Raw genomic sequence first — 18,201 nt, forward strand, 5'->3', positions numbered from 1 at the left:
TCTTGAAGTCTTTGTTTTCCTGGTAGATACCAAGAAAAGAAGAGTTTGGTATTCCAAAAACAATCTGAACGGCCCAGGAAGGAACCTTTTCCCGTTCTCCAGTTTGCTCTGCCTCGTTGACAAGGTCCAGAGGGTGAGCTCCTCCTCCCTGTTGTCCTTTACTCTTCCTCCTCCTCCTCCTCCTCCTCCTCCTCGCCTTTCAGAGTTGGCTTGTGAGTGTTTTTTGGCTGAGACGGCAGCTTGGACAGACAGTAGGTGGGCGAAGGAGGAAGCTGGTCTCCCCTTCATACAGACTCTTCTGTGGATAGCAGCAGGGGGTTGATGTATTCAAATCCCTCAAACTCTGACTGGTCTATTCTCTTGATGACGTCCCTGAGGGGAGGAGGACAGGAAGAAGAATTAGAGGTGTTGTTATATCCCAAAGCCAGAGCACAATGTCATCCAAAGCAAACCTGGATCAAGTTCTGAACAAAGGACACCTCTCCATACAGATTTCAATACTTCAAACCTGAGACATGAATTATTGTGCTGTTACCATGTTACCATGCATTCTATGCTTTTACTAGTAAGTACGAAAAACAAAATGCAGGAACTCGGGGAGAGAAAGATGGCAAAGGACCAAACATCATGTCTTTTGATTTCAGAAATAATGTGCAGTCATTTATGATATATAAACCTTTTGAATTGATGGGGGAGATGGAGCCAATCAGCAAGTTAATCTTTTGTGAATGTTGACCCACAAATTTGCAGCGTGAACAAAAGCAACCCATCCTGGTGGCGGTGATCGTTGAGAGAACAGAGACGAAAGCTTGCAGACAGTTATGAGTCATCAGCTAATAGTAGAAATACGGTTTTCAATAAACTCAGTGAGCTTAGATAAAGAGCTAAGCTAACCTGCTAACTTTGCTAACAGAACATTAGCAAGCTTGTTTTTTCCTCTTCAAAAACTTTCCATCAAACACAATGGTGTACAATAATTAAAAAATTTAAAAAAAACAGGAGAGCCAGGACAAGCTAGCCCTGCAAGTAGCCACTTTCACACCAAACTTCTAGAACCACATATCTCACAAAGACGCATGGATTGATTTTTGCTACACCACTCTCTGATGTAAAGTGCCTAGAAAGAAGTTCAGCATTGATGTTGTAGGTGAATCAGAGCGAGTCATCTCCATAACAGGCATCCTTCACACCTCCAGGGAAATGTGACAACCTCGGTCCTTCGACTGATGCCAATCATCCCTCTCTACCATGACAACGAGCTTCCCGCTCCATCTTTTTTTAAAAACACAAAAAAACATTACCTGCATTTCCTTCCTCATTAAAACTTTTGCAACTATCAGTCATGAGAAAACTCCACAGAGTATCTTTACGTTACATCATGTGCATGCAGGAAGTGTTCAGGCAAACTTCAGTCAAGACACTCACTCAACTACCCATCATCAGCGTCTAATCAAAGTCAAGGCAAGCAAACCTGCATCGGTTAGATACACATCCAGGAGTACATTACATTACATTACAGTCATTTAGCAGACGCTTTTATCCAAAGCGACTTACAATCAGTAGTATATTACATATCATTCACCCATTCACACACTGATGACAGGCTACCATGCAAGGTGCCACCATCAGACTCTAACTAACATTCATGCAACATCCAGTCCACACCGATGGCAAGCCTTCGGGAGCAACTTGGGGTTAAGTGTCTTGCCCAAGGACACATCGACTGTCGTAGCCGGGTATCGAACCACCGATCCTCTGATTGGAGAACTACCTTGCTCTCCACTACGCCACAGCCACAGCCTCAGTTCTCAGTTATAATCTTTTAAATCTGCCTTCATCTGTTGGTCACCAATTTTTCATTATCTGATAGAAATGTGTGACAGGTTGCCTTTTTAATCTACCTGTAGTCCATTCAGTATTGAAATCTAGTGCTTGAATGTAGCGTTTTTCAACACTTTTTAGAATTCTTCACAGCCGCATTATGTTCAACATCTTGACAAAGACAGTCTTCTGAGGATCCAATCCAGGTGTTGGAGATTGGGTATGACTCATGTCAACAAATCAAATCAGACACTCCCAAACTTGTGTTTTACATTATCACCAAGGGACGTAAAACAGGTTTTCTAGACAGAATTGGGCTGCAATTAGAGTTGGTCTTAAGTGACTGGGACAGATTACTTTTGATAATACATTTAAACAACAAAAACTCCCTGTTTGTTGTTGGTACCTGCTTCTCCTGCAGCAACAGGCTGTTTACTCATCTGTGTTTGTGTTGTGTGTGTGTGTGTGTGTGTGTGTGTGTGTGTGTGTGTGTGTGTGTGTGTGTGTGTGTGTGTGTGTGTGTGTGTGTGTGTGTGTGTGTGTGTGTGGGGTGATGGTGAGAGGAGGAACTGAAGCCCAAACAGAGGCCTCTCGCTGGGGAAAGGGCCGACAGGCTTTCTCCCTTCAGACACTGGGCAGCAGGCTTTGAAGTTAAAACAAAAGGTGTGTTCACTGGCCTTCCCCCTGGTGTACCAGGTGGGTGGGGGTCTCACTTTAGGGGGCCCTGCCAGTGTGGAAGAGGTTGCAGATACCACCCACATAGAGCGCAAGGACAAGTGAATGGAATGCTACAGTGTCTTTCTTCAGCTCGCCTACTAGAATACTGATGAAGCAAGTAGTTCTCCTCCATCTGATCTCATGTGAAGTACTTTCACTGTAGGAGTATGTCAACAACCAATAGAAAAATGACATTAAGAAAATGGTGTTTTTTATTTCTATTGGAGTTTCTGAGAGAACAGAGAGGGAGAAAGAAAAAGAAAAAACACAGAGGGACACACAAAAGAGAGAGGAGAGGGTTTGGGAGTTGACCAAAACAAACAGTGTGTTCAACCAACTTAAATGTTGCCTCATTTTTTCCCAGGCTTGGATGACTTGAAAGCATTACCAGATGCAGAATGAAGAGGATAAACGGAGGAAGGGGCAGTGGAGAGGAGGGAGTGAAGTGGGAGAGTCAGTATTTTAAGTGATTTTGGACCAATATTAAACTAAGAAATCAACCTAAAAGACTTCAGCTATTGTCCATCTAAGAAATGATGTAACCATCCAAAACATCACTAGTACATGGTTAAGGTTAGTATTTCTAGTCTGAATACTGTGTGGTACTGAAAGCTTGATCCACTTGGTCTGAAAATGACTGCAGAGTTTTCATTAGTTATCATGTTGTATTCAGACTGATGTGATGCAACTCTAGGTTGGTAAAAAAAACAGAAGTGGAAACAAATCGGTGCAAACTGGCTTTGGGAGTTATGAGGTGAGATAAAGTAAGCCTGTTTCAAAAAATGATGACACCAATTTTATTATTGTACACAGGCACAATTAATAAAGTAGAGGGGGCCTGACAGAAAGTCACACAAAGGGCTGATGTTTCAGGTAAGTTTTGAGTTCTACAAATAGACTGCATATAAGAAGTGGCCGTCATCCCCATTGGCTTGTGGACTGCCGTTTACAAGCCTTGAGTTTGGCAATTTTGCCGTCGCCATCTTGGATTACGGCTGTCGGCATGTCGTTTTCTTTAAACCAGAGGAATCAGTAGAGAGAAGTTTTAAGACACTTCTGCATTGGCTTTATTTGGGGGAACCGGAGTTTGCAGCCTGGTTCTACATCACTAGCTTAGCTACGGCTAACATTTGTAAAATGGTCCATTGGCTTTTTAAGGCGAATAAAATCCAGCCGCACAAATACTTCTGCAGTCGAGTTTGTATAAACAAAGCAAGCGTTCGCTCTTCACACCCATCATACATCGCAACATCCCATGACCTGGCCTGTAATTCAGTTATGTGCTGCTACACTAGACCAGCAAACAAGTGTAATACTGCCGTTAGATACCAGACAGGGATGACTGCTACACGCATTTTCTTGCTAGGTAGGAAAAAGAACCGTGGGCGGCCAGACTAGTCATACACTCAAACAACTGGCTGTTTGTGGATGGGAAGCCAGTGAAGGATCTCTTCCGTATTGCTGCGCTAGCAACTCCTAGTGGAGAGATGGTGGGAAGTCTTGCAATGCCAGACAATCTGAGATTCACGCTTACCGAATGTCCGGGGATTTCTAAATCCACAGCTGTTGCTAAAAAGGCAGCCAGCAAACCTACGGGCATTACATGGATTCTGACTGGCCAATCACAACAGTTTATCTAACTATCTAAGTTTTATTTTAACTTTACTGCAGTTTACACCAAGATCTAGCATCAAAGCCAGAGAGATTGTCTTCGGTTTCTAGTTGAGCGTGCATTTAGAGGCCGACTTATGAGTCATGCAGTGACCAGGTGCTTTGGATTTGGGCGTTCCAAAATAAAGAATGGTAAATGTAATAGACATGTGTTGCCTGTCAATATCTGAAATAGATGGACACAACATGACACGTGATTTTGAGAACAGAAGTTTGTTACATTCAACAGTAAGGTATCCAAACAGTGTAGGACCTGGCTCCTTAGTGGTAACGCATGATACGCATCAGGATCCACCCAGACCTCCAGAGTAAAGGCCCTGAAAAGAGGAAAACCAAGGACCAAGGCTACAGAAACAGAAAGTATGCTCCTCTAGGCACTGGCTGAGGCTGCCATTTTCTAAGACAGGGAGCTGGCATGGAAAAACTAAAGCCTCTCTCCCCTTACCCCTCCCCCTTCCCATGCTGGCAAGGGCCCCCAGCAAATCTGGCTTTTAATGTCGCAATGTAAATCTCAAACATGGAGGGTTTACCCTTTTCTTTCCCTACACGGCTCTCACTTCTCTTTCTTCTCATGCCAAGCCCATCACGAGTGGGAGAGAGGGGAGACTGGAGAGCTTTTTTTGTATCACCCCCTCCCAGAGCAGGAGTGGGCGATATCAGCCCTTCTCCTTGGTAACAGTGGGAAGAGAAAGGGGTGTGGAGATAAAGTGCGAGACGCAGGGAGGAGGCATGCGTCTTCTTTTGATGTGCCGTGGTGTTTGATGCCACGTTGATATCTCCACTACTGAACTGGCAGTGTGCTCCCCACCCTTCTCCCACTCATCTCCCTCCTCCCCCTCACTGTACCACCCCAGCGTCTTCTACAATTGCCTCCCTAAAAAGTCTGTCATAGACTCCCCTCATCGAACGCAGTCACAAATGAGCTGGGATGAGCTTCAGAGCCGTCTCATTGCAGGCCCTTAATGAGCTCCGAGGCTCACCCTACCCGAGGCTGGTTTGAAGTTCAGTGTCTAGTGAACAGCAGATGTGTACAGCACCTTCAAACTGAGCCATGCTAGCTACCCTAAGACATCTGTCATGGGTACAGAGTATGATGGGCATTTAATAAGGCTCCAATTAACACTGGGAGAGCTTGTTGCTCTGTGCCCTGCTGTTTCACAATGATGTAGTCATTGCTGTACATGTTCAAAAGTTCCAAGTTGAACAAGCAGGAAAAAGCCACAATAGAGTCTTTGTCTATCTCCAAGTACATTATATTTCAAGCTGATGCCTCATTTCTATGGTATGGTTCCAAACTCACTTTTGGTACCAGGTCCTTTTCTCTATTTCCTATGCAGACAAAATCCCCTCAGTGTAGGAATCTCAGCTGATCGCCGTAGCGATCCGAGTGGAGCTGCTGTGACATCATCTTCAATGCAACACTTGCTGAATCCTTTCACCAGCTACCAAAAAAGAAGAACGTCTGCACTGTGTGAAATGTACAGCATAGTGTACTTAGTGTATGTACGACGTAGCATGACAGTAAATAAAAAAAAAAATGGTCACTACGTCCAACAATTCTTGTTCCATCACGAAACACTTCACAGCCAACATTTATGTGCACTTTATGCAGTGACTGACCAGGTGGTGCTAACGGTGCCAAAGTTAGGGACAGTTTGGAGTTCTCCCTGAAGGTCTCTGTTGTCATTCTTCAGACACAAACTCTTTTGTCTACAAGTGAAACACTGAATGTCTTCAGGAAAGACTGTCCGATAGTTCCCGCCTCATCCCCAGCTGCACCATTCACTGCGTAGCGCATACGAAGAGTCCGGAAAGCTGTAGGTAGCACCCTAGCCCTTACTACATATCTATCCCACAATTTCTGATGTATAGGACATGATAAAAGATGCTTAGCTACAACATCGTTGGAAATTACAATCCTTTTTTTTTAAAGTTATTAGTACATGTCCTACTGTCGTTGATGAAAATGCTGATAAGGATGCATTTTGGGCAGAGTGCATGGTGTATTTAATGTTTCCATTCAGCTTCTGTGTGGTTGTTGAGAAATGGTTTGCTAAAATCTGTTAAATAAAAAGCTTTGCAGGAAAAAAAAAAAACGTTGGAAAATTTTAGATGTTGTCTGTCATACGCCTGGTAATAACTATCGGCTGGCCTGCCAAAACCTTATGGGATCCAAAAACAGGCCATGCTTGTGTTTTGGTCCACAGCGGCGGAGCCTGCTAGGGCTCTGTTGTTGAGCCAGATCTCTCCAGCCTTTTCTCTCCAAAGTTCAGTCTTAAAGAAGGGCTCCTGTCAGATCCTGAAGGCGACACCATCGTATTAATCAAAACAATGTCCCTGACAGATGAGATGCCAATGTTGGGAACGCGCAGAGGGGGATGTTTTTCTTAATTAGATGCAGAAGCTTTATTTAAAAGATGGCACAACATCCACCCACTGCAATTACTTTTCACATCTTTTTCAACCTCTATCTGACCATGAAAAGGTCTGACGATCACCTTTTTTAGATGAACACGTTCACAGCTGCCCAGTACAATCACAGTTTGGTCCAGGGGGCCACTGACCAACAGTTTGGATGTAATATGAGGCTGTATATTAATAAAAGACACTAACACCAACACATTAAACACTAATTGTGACGATATCAACAATTCTGTTATAAAAGACAAGACTAAAATGTGGTTTGAAGAATAAAAACTTGACAATTTTTCTTTTTAAATTAGGAGACTAAATATCATTGATCTTGTTTTTCTTTAGTGCAGCAGAACTGTTTCCTATGCTTAAACTTAAAACGTCCACAGTTTTCATTCACTAAAACTATACTAAAATAGTTACATTTTCTTTGAAGAAGATACATCTAAAATGCCCCAAGGCAACGAATTGACTAATTATTAAACAAACATACAAGGACTTTGAAACAGGACTAAATCAACTAGTAGTACAACCCTGTTTGTATGCCTGCGCTACCAGTCATGTTGTAGTTTACACACCAGAATGTCATCAATTCATCATTTTATTCCATTAGACAAATGAAGTTGTCATAATTAGCATATGATTTCTTGAGTTATAGCCAATAATCTGTTTTTTGATTTCACAGTGACCTTTGACCCCCAAAATCTAATCAGTTCATCCTTTAGTCCAGCTGTTGCCGGCGTGGAGGCATAAAAAAATAGCTGACAAAATGAACACTAGTTCAAACTGACGTCGCTGCCAATTGCTTCGCCCCATCTTTGACCTCAACACGTTACTACATGACTCTGATTTGAATCAATGGGGGGTCTGTGGTTTCAATTGTGCCCCTCGCTGTGAGTTCTGACTGTCCATCACCACATCTGGACCTGACACTGAGACAGCTACCACTAGCCGTTCTACACCACGGGACCAACACAGCACTGAGTGTGCAGGAGCTGCAGGTAGTGAAACAAGATGATGGAAAGCAAATTAGGCTTCAACTTTATGAGTAGAATACAAACTTAACAGTATGATGGTTTTTAAACATGTTGAACTTTGTAAAGGCACAGACATCAGCCAACCACAGAGGGGATCAGTTTGTCTCCTAGCAACGCCGGTTTTCAGTTGACACTCAAGCGATGTCATAGGAAACAGTCATGCAGAGGCTCAAGGCTTGGACACGGTTTCCACACATGAAACACAAAAATATGTCCAACAAAACTTCTTTCTGTAAAATGGAACAATGCAAAATAGCTGTAGTCTTATTATGGTTGATTATAATGACTTGTTTAAAGGTGATTTTAAATGGCTGTGAAGGTGTTTGGTTAGATGTCAGATGTTATTCACTCTTCACTAGACTATCAACATCGCAGAAACCAAAAACCTGCTTGACTTGGGTAATAATTCATTGCTGTGAAAGTTGTCATCATGTAGTGACTTGAACAGTCACATAACAAAGAAATGACTGATATGATGACAGAAATTACTGTAGGCAAATTTCCAGTCCCTGCAAACAGATCTTCATACAGAAGTGCATAGTTTTCAGTAACCAAGTGAAAGAGTGCTCTTAGTGATTCACATAAGCTTGACTTTACTGGTCTAGCTTTAATTTAAATTGACGTGAGTTCCAGAGGCAGTACTTACTCAACATCTGGTGTTAGCTGCACTGGTTCATTGGTAAACTGCGTGTCAAAGTTTTCGAGGCCGTAGTCATCAGTGATTTGAGGTTTGAAGGGCGGCGTCATCTCTTTCTTCTCCAGCTGAGAAAAAACAAACACATAAAAAACTGTGTAACAAAGGTTCTTACTCAACAATGCACAGTGGAGGCCATGTAGAAAAACAAAACCCAAAGCACATTGTGTGCTCTGAATCAGAACCTTCTACAGCTGCAGGACTGCAGCCATTGATTTGCTGCCTGAAAAACCTGCACATCCACCGCTTTGATTAAAAAAGCACAAAACAGAAGCATTGCTAATTACCTAAAGGATGTGGATATTATTGGAGTGGTTAAACTTGTTTTCCATGGGGTGTCAAATTTATCAAACCTTTTTAGCTGACATTTAAAAGTGTACAGAAAAAGAAGTAATTTCCAACTTTGCTTTGTCAAACTAAAGGTCATGAGAACTGCTGCTGCTTTACAGCCAAGCTAAATCTTTAGCTAAGTCTTATGATTATTATTTATAGTATAAAGTATTTTGTGATAAATGCGGTGTGGGACGCCACTTCTTACATGGCATTTACCTAGAATTATATTTGTTACCTTTATTACTTTCAATTTGAAAATAGTGCTCCTCCTTATTTTTATCATTGTCAACAATTGCCATAAAATATCAAAACCAACAACGAGTTAGTTAATGTTACACCAATTATACGTTCCATTCTAGTAGTACATGTACATAAATAAAGGTTAATCTGCTATATTAATGGGGTCATCATGACATTATATTAGGTGGATAGCAGCATCCTGTGGTGAACAAGCTGGAAGGATCCTAACTAGGCGTTGCACTCTGCTGCCGCTGATTCAAAGTATAGGACATGGACATTGCCTTGCGCCAACAGCTCGCTGTCTGAAAGCAGCTTTAGGGTAGTAGTACGCTCCTTGACTTTCAAATAAAGGCTAAGTTACTACTGCAGATAGTAAACTAGCTAGCAGGGCGTGCTAAAGTTATTAACTCATTCCCTACACTTTTTCTCTTGTGATCTGAAAAAGGCTAAAAGAAAAAGGCATCAAACCCAAAACTCTTTATTCACCAAGTATCAGTCTTACTACAGCCCACCTTTCAGCAAGTGAAGACATCTAAAGTTTGACAGGCCTGCTGTACATACTCATGGTTTCTAAGTTCTGGTTGGACCTTGTTGTTCATGCCAGGAGTTTAGCCAAGGGATGATCCTTCTAATGAGTACTGTGTCTGTATCAAAACCTGATATGTCTTTTCCCTCTTTTTACTCAATCTCACATACATCGTCCTTATGCCACGAATACTAGTGTGCAGCTGTTTTGGGAAATAGCAAACCTTTTTTTTTTTTTTTTTTAAAAATAAAACTAAATATTTGTGAGGTTTTCTTTTAAACAGCTGTGCACCAATGGGCTTAGAGTTGAGAGCCACAGACAGGAAATGATAAAGTAGAAATGAGCTCACGGGCTAACATTTTGTTGGTTTTGGGAAAAATGTGTGATTGTAGGCAATATAACTAAAATTGACTTTACTACTCAGCATCTGCTGCGCCTTTATTCCTATGAAAAAACAATGTTGATGTAAATGTTATAATTGAAAAAATAAAAATAAACTTGCACATTTGAGACGATTAACCAGTCACTGAGCCCATAAGAAATGTTGTGATATATGGTACACCAGGCAGGTTTAAACACTGTGGCTCTTTTCCATATGGTCAGACCAGCTAGAGTAAAACATGGGCACCTTGTTGCTACATTTCTCAGTGGAAAAGACGACGGGACTGAAAAAAGGAGAGGAAAAACAACAGAACAGAGAGGGTTGAGGCAGCAGAGTAATTGTGCCAGAGTGATTCAGCCGGCAGAGTCTTTGTCTGGTTTGTTTCCATGGTTTCACATCGGTCCCTCATCCTGTTAAAATGTGCATAGAGTACAATTTTCTCAGAACACAAAGAAGTCAGACATCAGGTACACATGTTCGCTCACCATTCTGTTTTTGGTTGTTTCCTCGATTGAAGAATATACACATTTAAAAAAAAAAGTTTAGAAGTAGGTTAGGGGGATCTTAAATTAGAGGTAACTCATTATGTTTTTTGAAGGCTGATCCAGGCGCTGTCTAATAGCTGATGTTCAGCTTTTCGTTATATTTTTCCCAAAAGTAAATTAAAAGAATCATATGTAGGCTATATACGGTCTTTGAGTGTTTTCGCACCCATCGCGAATATTATCAGCAGATTGATTGGTCGTCATCAGTGGTTCTCACTACCACTCTAATGCTTTCAGACGGTCACACTGCACATACCACATTTTGAAAGTGAAAGTTAACGTTGTGAATAGAAACAAAACAACTTTGTAGGCAACAAAAACCAAAGGAAAATATTGTGGTTTGGATTAGTAGAAAGTATGTCTGTTACGTTACTTGGGTACGTGGTGTTAGTTAAGTACCTAACTTATTTAACAAAAGTATGGTAAAATAAGTCTGCCATTGACTTTTATTTTAACATGGGACATGAACAGCAGTCTCCTGGGTGAAAGTCCTGCGTTTGTTTGACCCAACTATCCACCTTGTGAATGTATTCATCAACAGGACACTGGACCTAAAAATGGGGCCTATTGAGACAGTCAAATGAGAACAGCAAGAAAAGTTTCTAGCTTTTGGGGTTTCAGCGTGCTGAATATGCGCAGTAGTGTTATTCCCAGCATGCCTCTGTCCCAGCTGTAAACAAACATGGAGATGTTATTCAGGAAAGAAATTACTTTTCTGGGCTTTGGGAGAATTTTACAAGGATTAAATCCTTGCGACTTAAAAATATACTAATAGTAGTAGTCATAATTGACCATGTTTATAGCTGGAGGTGTCCTGTCAACAGTTTTGCACTGATGGTCTATGAGGAAAATTATTTTTGGGCTGCAAGCTAGGGAGGTTGGTCGGTCTGTTGGTCGGTTGGTATGTATACATATATATACATATATACATGAAAACTACTGAAAATCACCAGTCAATACATTCTCAGTGCAAACACACAAACAAGGTAATGTCTTGTATTGTAAGTTTCACAAAGCACTTTTCAATTAAGGTAATAACTTAATTACTATTTTAATTGTCATGTCATTGCATACAAGATGGGATATAATTGGGAAAGACATAATGGTAAGAGGGTAACATGAATATAAATGAAGTAATAATAAAAGTTAAAAGCCTGCCAGGTAAATGAGCTGCTAAATGGCTTAATGCGAAATGCCTTGAGCAGGAATATTTAATATATAATTATGAAAGAAAAAGATATCACTGGTTCTGTTGCTTCGATTTAAGAAGAAAAACACAATCTGTTTTTCTTTCCCCTTAAAGTAGATGCAGCAGAACCAGAGATATCATTTTTTCTATCCTACATGATCTTCTGCTACATTCCAGAAAACTCTGAGGTCATTTTCCGACTTCTAACCTTCACTTGTTCCAGGTGCACAATGCCAGATGTGAACAAAACCACAGCTAAACTTGACAAGCTAATGTTTTATTGAATAACTTTTGTGCAGAGAAGATAACTTTCAGAGACTCTTTACTTCAACCAGCTTCCTAATAGCCTGTGACATATATTGACATCAATTAACTATATGTATCATTCTAACTAAATAAGGGCAAATATACTCAAAGTTGCCTTTGAGCTGATGGTTTACCATTTACGATGTGCTTCTTTATTGTCGGGGTAGATGGATTTGCCCCGACTTCACAGGTAGGAACTTTTAGTAGGAGTATGAGTATCGTGTAATTGTACTTTTTGGAGTTACGAGTTGTATGGAACGCAGAATTCTTTTTTGTTGAAACCTGGAGCCTACACTACAAAAATCCAGATTTCATTGGTTTTCAGACCGAACAAACGCTGACTTCAGTGACTTCACTCCAACATTGATCAGACTTAACACAGTCCCCTCTGAAAAGGATTGAGAGAGCCTTTTGTGACTCCCCGACACCTAGAAACGCAATTTGATCTGTAAAAGCGATGTTCTTCTATAACCAAGTAGTTTAACTCGTTTAAACCCAAACCAAATTTTAACCATAAAGGTGGCAGATTAGAGAATCACTTTGGACGGCACTTACAAATGACCTACTTTGTTGTTATGGTGTGAATACTGTTGAGGATCCTATTAAACACTTACAAGTTGTTTTCCAGTTACACTATTTTTCTGCCAGTTGTTTGCTGAGTGTGTGTGTGTGTGTGTTTAGTTGCTGCAACACTCTGGGTTTTCCTGCTGCTTTTTCCAGCTCTTTCTGTGCTTCATTAGTGTTATTGGTTCAAAGTGCTCTGTGGGAACAGCTTCAAACAAACAAACAACACAAAACCACTCACTTTCTCTCTTTATACCTCTTCCTATCACTCGCTCTCCTTCAAATTGGCCCAACCTTCCCCGAATCTCTCTCTTTGCTATTTTTTTTTTAGCTCTTTCAGCGCCTACCTACACAGTTTCACCCCCTCACATCCTGTCTCCATCTTCCTCCTCCCCGTTTGTCTGTGTCTTACTCATTGTCAACTCTTTCATCTTTTCACATCGCTCTCCTCCTACTTTCCCAAGTCTGTCTGATGTGTTGTTGGGCAGGCTGAAGCTCTGTGTGGTGGTTATGAAGCACACTGAAGGCCAGGAATGACAACGGCACCTTCATACACACACACACACACTGGGAGCACCCCTTAGGCCAGAGGGGCACATGAAAGAGGTAGCGCCATGGCTATACAGGCTATCCAGCACCTTCCAGAGTGTGTGTGCGTGTGCGTGTGTGTGCGTGTGTGTGTGTGTGTGTGTGTGTGTGTGTGTGTGTGTGTGTGTGTGTGTTGTGTTGCAGTGGCATCCATGCTTTCAGCACAGGATTGGACGACGTGACGTTCAGCTGATCAGACGCAGCCGTTGATGTGACTGCAGACTTGCCACAGTCAGCAGATGTAGCTGAGCGTCACACACACTTGCACTGTTTTCACTTAATCACACTGAGTGGAGCTGTGGCTCTTGTCGTCTGTCCGCAGTGTGGAAGCACATCTCCATAAGAACTGGGATATTAACATCAGAGAGGTCAAGTGGCCTCACTTCACTGTTGGTTTGAAATTTTGTACTTGAAATATTCAAAATATCTGTACAGATCTTCTGTCAGACGGTAAACATCTCACTAAGAATAAAAGTGAATGGTTTAAACATGCTTCACTGGATGAAGGGACTTTTCTGGGAAGAAAACACGGGGCTGTGTGAACAGGCTTGTTGTTGTTTGCTTTTCTTTTGTTAAACTAAGTGCTGAGATCTAGGACCATGAGACACTTTGACATCGCACTTAGGACAAGAAACATGAGCAGTCGGCAAATCATCAGACATGTTGTATGAAAGCAGTTCAGGTAGAAAACTCTGAACTAAGGAACAACAAAGTGCTGTAAGAACCAAACACTGTTAATACAGTGTGCCAGTCCTCCCTGGTAAGCAGTGTGGGCACTTCTACAGTTTACTCTTTGTTGATTTTTTCTTGCTCACCAGCACTTCTGACAAGCTTCCGGAACTCTCCTCTTCCCTCTCCATATCAGTTAATCTGGGTGATTCATAATAGTATGAACAACAGCTAGTGACGTAGTGTGAACAGTGACAAAGACTAATGGTGGGAGGGAGAAGAGGTGGATGGGACAATCAAACAGGACTTTCAACCAGGAGACCGGTGTTCTTGTCCCAAAGTTTGGTGAGTTAATGTGAAGTTACATTCATGGTGTGTTTTACGTATTTTCCATTTCTTTTGTTTATGTACTTATTTTAAGCCCAACCATGATGTTTTCTCTTATACCATGTTGTTTTGTTGACTAAACCTAAAGTAAAATTTAGTTGTTTAATGTTGTTTAAATTATTTCCATGGTGACGGCACATCATTTTACATAATACGTGCCGTCACCACATAATGGGCAACTAAGAGGTCAGGGTCATTTTATGTATTTCTGTGAATTCACATTGGAAACATTTGGGTTCTGCCAACCAGTCAGCGAACACTTTGGCTATCAAAGCAAAATGCAAAAATTATTTTTGATCCAAACTAGGATGACCAGACGTACCCAAAACTTTGTGACAGTCCTGACTTACGTTGATTAGTTCAAGCATAATAAAACAGGAAATACTGATCGTTGTAAGATATAAGTTTGGTGTTTTTCTTAGCTTTGTACAGCAGGGCCGCAAATTGAGAAAATACTACTGCGACTCATAGCAGCAACTCATAGCTTTGAAGTCGTTGAATTAAAAAAATTACAGATGTAAATGAAACCATCCATATTTGACATAAAGTCCAGTGTCCAATGAGCTGGTGAACATTGAGACAAAAACAGAAAGGTTGTGGCGGGTTGCTGGAGGATCGTTTCTGTCTTATACGAGCGAAGCAAAGCGTTTTTGCAAAGTCTTCAGGAGAGAATACTACTATTAAATTTCAACCATTCTCATCTGGTCATCTTGTAACTATGGAACAAAACAGAAAGATAAAGTTAACTATTTATTGGTTCGGTGGTAAGACAAAGATGCATCCATATCACGCACTACAGAGGATGGATATCTGTTTTCCTGCCTGAATATGATCTCAGTGTCAGTGAAAAAGAACTCACAATAGTGAATTCCAGTTGTACCCGCTTCCAAATAATACATTTCTTCTCAACGCTCATCAACTTGACAGTTCTCTGGCAGTGAAGAACTGTGGATTTGGCGAGGGCATGAAAGAGGACGGCAGGTAAATGATATTCAAACGTGTCATCTCTTCAGAGAGAAAGCTCGGCGCTCCCTCAGGAGCCGTCTGATGAATATTAATACGTGCTAACAACAGTAGCGGTGTGCCAGGCCTGTCAGGTCTGGAGACAGGTTTGGAGTTTGAGGGCAGAGAGCGTCGCTTCTCCTCCTCTCACAGCTTTGTCAACTTGTTTTCCCCTCTGTGCTACACGGGGGCCTCGTCGCCGGGCTCAGGATTCCTCCCCGCTTTGATATCTTTCCCCTGTTTGCCTTTGGTGTGTACTTCACAGGCTCTGTGGCAGCACTCATTAACTCACTCTTGACAATTGTTTTCCCCCTCTTTTATGCCAGTGTACTATCTGCCACCCCACCTAATTGTCCCATGAGGGACGCGGCAACAATAAGGACAGAGAAGTGGCCTTAATTCTCCTTTAATTAGCATTCACGCTAATCTCTGATAAAGTAGCACATTAATGGTGCTCTCATAGAGTCATTGTTAACTGGAAACAAGTGCACTTGCAACGGTGTGGAATTTAGAAGATGAAGTCTCTATTGTGCGTTATTATTTTTTACAAGATTAAAATACAACATCACAGCTGCTAATGATATTTTTTATATTTATTTTGCTTATACAATGATAATAACCGAGGATAAGAGCTACGTGAAGTCAACATCATCTGTATTTCAACATATTTTATTTTGATTTATGTCAATTGGAGTATTAGCTGAATAAAATAATTGGCCATCTGATAAATCTCCAACAGTTAATAGAGTAATGAATTAACACGTAATGCTCCAATTGCAGGAATCGTGTTAATGTGGTTATGGATTTTTGTTAGTCATTTCATGATGTAACGTTGTATTTGGCCTCATGCAGGAGCGTTCCAATACTTTCCTTTTTTTACTTTCTCTGAACGGCACAAACTTATTGTACATTGTGCTTGACCTGTTTAGCGTCAACATTCAAGAAATATTACTTAACAGTATAAAGAGGAAATTTCACATCATAGTCAGAAATCAGCGAAAGGAAACACGTTTTCCAGTTTAGCAGAGTCAGTATTGGTGTTAGGGGACACAAAAGGGAACAGCTGTCAGTTCTGCGATGTTAAGCAGCTGTACTGATATAAATATTTATTTTCCCCCTGTGGATGAAGGCATGATCTGTACATCACTAATTAGGGCTTGGTAATGAAATGATCTTGAACATTTTCACAATAAAATCCACTATTAACAATGAGAAATGTATGAGATTCATTTTTTTATTTGATTTAAAGTGGCCCTATTATGCCTTTCCACTTTTTCCCTCTTCTTTAGTGTGTTATATATATTTTTGTACATGTAAAAGGTCCGTAGAGTGTAAAACCTGAAGTCCACTCCTAAAAGGAGTTACCCTCCCCCTCAGAATCACTGCTCCTGAGCTGCCTGAAACGGCTCCATTGAATTCTCTCCTTCACTTCTGTAACTTTATGAGGTCACAATGTTACAGAAGTGTAACATTGTGAACTCAACTCCTTCCTTCTAGTTTGGCCCTCAAACAACAAAAGAGAGAGACGGAGCTGAAGCTCCGGAGGAAGAGTTTTTTAAAATGTGAAACGTTGACCAATCACAACAGAGTGGGCTAGCTGACCAATCAGAGCAGACTTTGCTTTCTGGAGGGAGGAGCAAGCGCTACAACGGAGCGTTTCAGAGAGAGGGTGAGAAGAGGTGCTGCAGGACAGCCAGGATGAGAAAATCAATCTATTGGTTGGCTCAGGGTCAGGGTTGCCGCATGATGCAGGTTTCCGTCTTGTTGTGTGCACGCAAAAAAGTATTTGTCCCCCGGAGCTGACCGGGTTAGTTTGTTTGGCCTCAGAGCGTCTCGGGTCTCAGCCTTGCTTCCCCCGGTAACTCTGTCCCTGGTTCTCACAGGTGAGGTTTCCTTCAGGCGCCTGTCTGTCCTCCTCAGAAGACAGGTAGACTGCTGCCTGAGTGCTGCGTTTCATCCCCCACAGTGTGGTGTGACCGAACACTATATATAGCCAAACAGCCTTTGTTTGGAACAACAGGTTTGATGTGATGGGAAGCACAGCTGTTGTTTAGTCTACATATTCTTTCATTGGATCTATTCAGTCTTAAATGTAAAGCCCTTATAAATAATTTTACATTATAAACCACAATAAACCTTCTGGTTTCTTTAGGGTTCTGTCCAAAGAAGAATACTCTTAAAATTGTAAATTGAGCATTATTATTATTATAAATATATATTATGATAACTATAGACATTGATCAATATAAAAAACATATAGTTTTTTTATTTTTAAAGAGAAAATTAAAAACAGGAAAAAATAAACCCCTTTTCTTAAATCTATCTGTATGAATGGAGGCCCATAGATACCATCCAGACACAATCTGAAGTTCCACTGACCATAACAGCAACAACACATTACAATGACCTGAATATAGTTCATTTCATAAGTGCACATTGCTCAGCCCCACTAGTGAAAACCAACTATATGCAGATGTAAAGATCCTTAATATTGTATGGCTTCTACCCTTTTTTCAGGTCTGCTTCAGACAATGTTGTGCGTCAGAGCTACGCCATCAATCACGCAACTGCAACCTTACACACACACACCCACACGCACACACACACACACACGCACACGCACACACACACACACACACACACACACACACACAGTGCACACAAGCTTTCATTTGCAAAGATGTGGTTACGTGTGTGATTAAGAATTCACTTTTGTTGCTCCACAGAGGGGGGGAACTTCACTGCACAGAGCAGTAGTCTACACACAATGTCTATTACTATATCATCCATTTTTTATCACACACACACACACACACACACACACACACACACACACACACACACACACACACACACACACACACACACACACACACACACACACACACACACACACACACACACACACACACACACACACACACACAGGGCTCCACCTTACTCCTGTGCCTGTTCAAACCATCAGAGGAGGCTGTGCTCTGTGTTATTTAAGCTCTTGATGTATACAGTAGATCCATACTATCACGCCTGACAAAGGGAAATGAGAGCTGAGATGACAGCTGCATCCTGTTCTCAGAGCTGATTGGCATTGAATGTGGGGGCGTGCGGTGTTTACTCT

The 18,201-nt window shown here is 41.4% G+C and overlaps 1 protein-coding gene across 3 annotated transcripts in view; it reads right to left on the bottom strand.

Moving 5' to 3' along the window:
* Positions 1-18,201, bottom strand: part of prkcz (protein kinase C, zeta) — a 111,822-nt gene continuing 93,621 nt past the window's right edge. For all 3 annotated transcript variants that reach the window (XM_054609569.1, XM_054609572.1, XM_054609571.1), the window contains 2 exons: positions 8,305-8,420; positions 1-372 (listed from right to left, as the gene is read on the bottom strand). In XM_054609569.1, the coding sequence (XP_054465544.1) occupies positions 285-372; positions 8,305-8,420 (204 nt within the window). In that variant the 3' untranslated portion in view covers positions 1-284. The remainder of the gene's footprint in view (positions 373-8,304; positions 8,421-18,201) is intronic.

Source organism: Anoplopoma fimbria, chromosome 12 (genome assembly GCF_027596085.1).
Source record: "Anoplopoma fimbria isolate UVic2021 breed Golden Eagle Sablefish chromosome 12, Afim_UVic_2022, whole genome shotgun sequence".
NCBI lineage: Eukaryota > Metazoa > Chordata > Actinopteri > Perciformes > Anoplopomatidae > Anoplopoma > Anoplopoma fimbria.